Source organism: Colletes latitarsis, chromosome 13 (genome assembly GCF_051014445.1).
Source record: "Colletes latitarsis isolate SP2378_abdomen chromosome 13, iyColLati1, whole genome shotgun sequence".
Taxonomy (NCBI): domain Eukaryota; kingdom Metazoa; phylum Arthropoda; class Insecta; order Hymenoptera; family Colletidae; genus Colletes; species Colletes latitarsis.
In genome coordinates, this window is record NC_135146.1 from 1,812,329 (window position 1) to 1,817,281 (window position 4,953).

General features: G+C 53.3%; 1 protein-coding gene across 1 annotated transcript; it reads left to right on the forward strand.

Annotated features, from left to right (window-relative positions):
• Positions 1-3,945: 3,945 nt before the first annotated feature.
• LOC143349563 (uncharacterized) lies at positions 3,946-4,572 on the forward strand. Its single transcript, XM_076780911.1, has one exon. It carries the CDS (start codon positions 3,946-3,948, stop codon positions 4,570-4,572), a length of 627 nt encoding a protein of 208 aa, XP_076637026.1.
• The last annotated feature ends 381 nt before the right edge of the window (positions 4,573-4,953 follow it).

Sequence of the window (4,953 nt, forward strand, 5' to 3'; positions counted from 1 at the left end):
GTAAGAAAGCAACTATGTAGTAAGAAAGCATTAAGCTAGTGTGCAAGCAGTGAGCTAGTAAACGAGGAGGACGCTAGTAAGGAAGCAGTATTGTTCCGTTCGTCCGCGGGTATCGGACCATGTCACATGAGGCGGCGACGGTTCTAGCGGGGATGCCGCCCATGGACCTGCTCGCGCGGTCGCACGCGGTGATGTAACGGCACCGCGTCGACCGTCGCGCGGGGGTGGGGGCGGTCCAGGGCGGGCAGGAACCTGCTTGGGGCGATTTGAAGCGCCAGGCCCGGCAGTCCGTCTTGCTCGCGTGGCAGGAGCGGCTGGCTCTGCCAACCGCGGGGCACCGGACTGTCGGGGCTGTTCGGCCACTCCTGAAGGAGTGGCTGGACAGAGGCCATGGCAGCCTCACCTACCGGCTAGCACAGGTATTTTCCGGGCATGGCAGCTTCGGAAGATACCTGTGCCGGATAGGGAAGGAGCCGACGGCGCGTTGCTGCCACTGCGACGCTGAGCAGGACACGGCGGATCATACCCTGGAGGTATGCCCCGCGTGGGAGGGGGAGCGCCGTGTCCTGGTCGGCGTCGTCGGGCGGGATGTCTCGCTGCCGGGCGTGGTGCGCGCCATGCTCGGCAGCGAGGAGAAGTGGAGGGCCGTGGCCTCCTTCTGCGAGAACGTAATGTTGCAGAAGGAGGCCGCGGGGAGGGAGCGCGAGCTTCAGCGGCGCGCTGAAGCTCGCGCTCGTGCGGTGGCCCGAGGTCGTCGCCCGGTCGCGAGGCGTCGCGGGCGGCCGCCTCGGCGTGGCGGATGACCTAGGCTGGGAGGGGGGTCCTGAGGGGACCCTCCTCCCGCCAGGCGGCGCCGGGTCGGACCGGTTGGGGGTAGGAGTGCCTCCCCCTACCGGTCCGACGCAAGGGGAGGCACCCTCGGCGGTCTGGTGCGGCCATGAACGCCCGGCCGCCGAGGGGTGGAAACGGGGTCGCGGGCGGTTGCGAGTTGGGGCTCGCAGCCGCCACTAAGCGCGGCCCCGGGACGGATAGCGGCGGGATGGAGTGGCCCCGTCCCGCCGCTATGAGGCAGTGTGTCTACTGGGGGGACCGATTGTCCCCCCGGGGGATGGGCGCGAAAGCGCGGGCACGGGGAGGATACCGGAAGAATGCTTCGAGCGATTCCCGGTATCCTCCCAAAGCGTGCCGAAGGGTCACCGTGGGGTTTTTAGTGGGTAGGTCCCGCGCCTGTCGTTGTACGGGCGCGGGGAATCCCACACACCCCTCCCACCTCTCCCCAAGGAGGTGGGAGGGAGTCTTTCGAAGATTTTCCCCACGACAAAAAAAAAAAAAAAAAAAAAAAAGTATTGTTCCGTTTCGTCGGTCTGAAAGTTCCATTGACGGTAGCGAGCATGCGCGCGAGTTCACGGGCGATCGTGCTCGCGATTCGGCAAAATTTGGAAATTTTCGGGTCAGGCTTGACCGAGCCGGATCGCGGTACGCGATCGCCGTTCAGATTCAATACCAATACCAAACAATTAAGTGCGAGCGGTGTGACCTTCCAAATTAATTTCAAACCGCTTGTTTTACCGAACTCTCACAGTTCTTTGTGACGGGATTTATCAACTATATCCATTTACGCCTGAATTTATTGTTTCTGTTAATCCAGTGATGTTTTGTGCTTTATAAAGTTACAACTTGTTAAGAGTTCATTCTTCATTCTCCAAACCTCGCCGTCCAGTCCTTAAGAAAAAGGGGCGAATTAGCTCTCATTTCAAACAGAACATTTTGGTCCTTCGAGCCGGATTGGAGTCGAGGAAGAAGCCGATCTAAAACGAAAATGAACTCAATTGAAGAATTGCTGCACAAGCAATCGCAAGGGATGCGTTCGATCGAACGCGCTCTTACCAATTTAAAAAAACTGGGGCAGACAAAAATGACGGTCGCCGTTACGCAAAACCGCATGGCGATGACCAAGGAAACCTTCGCACAATGCCAGGATTTGAACGCAAAAATCTCAGCCATGGCCGACCATAAAATAAAGGCCACCTACACCTACTTCGTGGAAGACCCATTGGCCACATGCGAAGAGAAATATCAGGAGGCATTGGACTTCACGGCGGAAGTCCTCATGGGGGTGTCTCCTCCACCGGATCCAGCAGCGGCCAACGGTCAGAATTTGAACGTCGCTCCGCAACATCCGACGGCCCATCTACCCAGGATTAACTATCCCACGTTCGAGGGCGCATTTGAACATTGGGAAAGTTTTCGTGACCGCTTCACCTCCATGGTCATCGACAACCAGTCCTTGTCCAACGTGGAACGCCTCCATTTCTTGCACGCGTCGTTGAAGGGCGAAGCGAGCCTCGCGGTGAGTCACCTACCGGTCACAGTCCATAATTTTGAAGTCGCGTGGAAAATAATAACGTCTCGTTACGAAAACAAGCACCGACTTATATCCACCCATTTGAATGTGTTGTTTACATTACCGACCGTTGTGTCCGAGACTCAATTTGAACTGCGGGGGTTGCGTGACAAACTTAATATGTCGATCGAAATGCTACGAAACCTTGACAGGACATTTTCGTTTTTCTCGGTACACAAAAGCTAGATCGCGCGACGCGGAAGGCGTGGGAGTTCAATCTGGGTGACAGGACCGTGTTTCGCACGTACCGCGAATTCGACGCGTTTTTAGAAAAAAGAATTCGCGTATTAGAAGCGATGCCGGTCACTTAACGCGACAAACCGAGCGAACCAGAAAAACCAAAATCGATTTTGCCGAAAACCTTCCACGCGCATTCAACCGCTACTAGCAAAATTTCGTGCGCATTGTGTAAACAAAATCATCCCATTTATCAATGTTCCGAGTTTTTGGGAAAATCCCCTTCCAAGCGCTATCAATTAATCAAGCAGCAAAACCGGTGCGTCAATTGCTTTTCCGTCGGCCATTCCACTGCACTGTGTAAGAATCCGTACTGTTGTAAGGAGTACCATCAAAGGCATCACACGTTGTTGCATTTCCCGGTAAACAAAAATTCCTCGGTCACAGCGTCAAGGGCTGGTTCTTCGATATCTAACGACCAAATCGAAATTAGTTCAAATTTAGCGTCGAATTTACCGTTGAAGATAACTGTTCTCCTTTCAACAGCACGGGTTCAGGTGCATTCTCCTCAAGGCAGGTGCGTTACTGCAAGAGCCCTTCTCGACCAAGGGTCAGCAGCGACCCTCATTACCGAAAATTTAGCGCAACTGCTCCGCTTAAAACGAATATCGCAATACACGCGAATTAGTGGAATTTTCGAGAAACACTCTTTCGCACATCAAGTAGCGTCTATATCAATTACACCTGCGGACCAGAACGAGCCTGCATATTCGACGACCGCGATTATAATGCAAATATTGACCAGGTATGTCCCATCTCGCCAGAAACAAAACGTTACATGGCCTTACCTTGCAAGGCTAAATCTGGCGGACAAGGATCCTATGAGCTCCGACCCTATTGACATTATTATTGGGGCGGATTTATACGGGCAGCTATTACTCCAAGGCGTCATTCGAGGCTCAGGGTGTGTCCCGACCGCGCAAAGCACGGCCTTGTGCTGGATCCTGTCCGGTCCCATCCAAACTCCCGGCCCCGATGACGTCCACATCCACCATTTGTCCGTCCTCGAACACCTTGACCACAATCTGCGCCGCTTCTGGGAAGTCGAGGAGCTCCCAACTCCCGCGATTTTGACACCTGACGAACAAAATTGCGAACGTCATTTCGCTGAAACACATTCGCGAACCTCAGAAGGCCCTTACATTGTCCGATTGCCGTTTCGAGACGACCTACCGATTCACCTCGGAGATTCCAGATCGAGAGCGCTTAGCAGTTTGCGATCTCAAGAGAATCGCCTAAAACGAGACCCCAATTCCCAACGCGAATATCAGGAATTTCTTTCGGGATACCAGTTTCTTGGGCATATGCAAAAGGTGGATCCACCGTCGCCCATAGCACCTCCAAATGCTTATTACATTCCGCACCATCCTGTTATTCGCCAAACTAGTCAAACGACGCGTCTTCGCATTGTTTTCAACGCTTCCAGTCGCACTTCAAATGGCAAATCCCTTAATCAACATTTGCACAGTGGGCCAAAACTCCAACAGAACCTGATCGCAATCCTGATTCGCTGTCGTCAATTCCAATATGTCTACGCGGCCGACATCGAAAAAATGTATCGGCAGATCCTCGTTCACCCTCATGATGTCGATTTTCAGCGCATCCTTTGGCGCGAGTCTCCTTCTGCTCCGATTGACGAATACCAGCTGCTCACGGTAACATATGGCACAACTCCAGCGCCATATCTCGCTCTCAGAGTGTTGAGACAATTAATCGAGGACGAAGGTTCCTCCTACCCGGACGCAGTGCAAGTTTTAAACTACCAAGCGTACGTTGACGACTTCCTCTTCGGAAGTGACGTCCTCACGTCACTGCGCCTGATCCGCAACCAGACGACCCTATTGGTTCAAAAGGGAGGCTTTTCGTTACGCAAATGGGCGAGCAACGACAGCCGGCTGTTGTCCGATATCGACGAGGCCAATCACGGTTAAGCCGTCAGTGCATTCCTTCAAGTCGACGAAAATATTTCAGTGCTGGGCCTAAGGTGGAACTCTGTCACAGATCAGTTTTAATTCCATGCATTGACTTCACGCAATCAAATTACCACCAAGCGCGAAATGCTTTCTTCAATCGCCAAATTATTTTATCCTATGGGCTGGGTCGCTCTATTTGTCGTACTAGCCAAAATTCTCCTCCAACAACTCCGGTCCTTGAAGTGCGACTGGGATGATACAGTTCCGCCTGACTATCTTCAAGAATGGCGCTTATTTTGTTCCGAATTTGCCGAGTTCCATTTACTCACGATTCCTCGGAAAACCTCGCCAAGAGTCTTCACCACTCAAAGCCTTCACGGCTTTTCGGATGCTTCAACA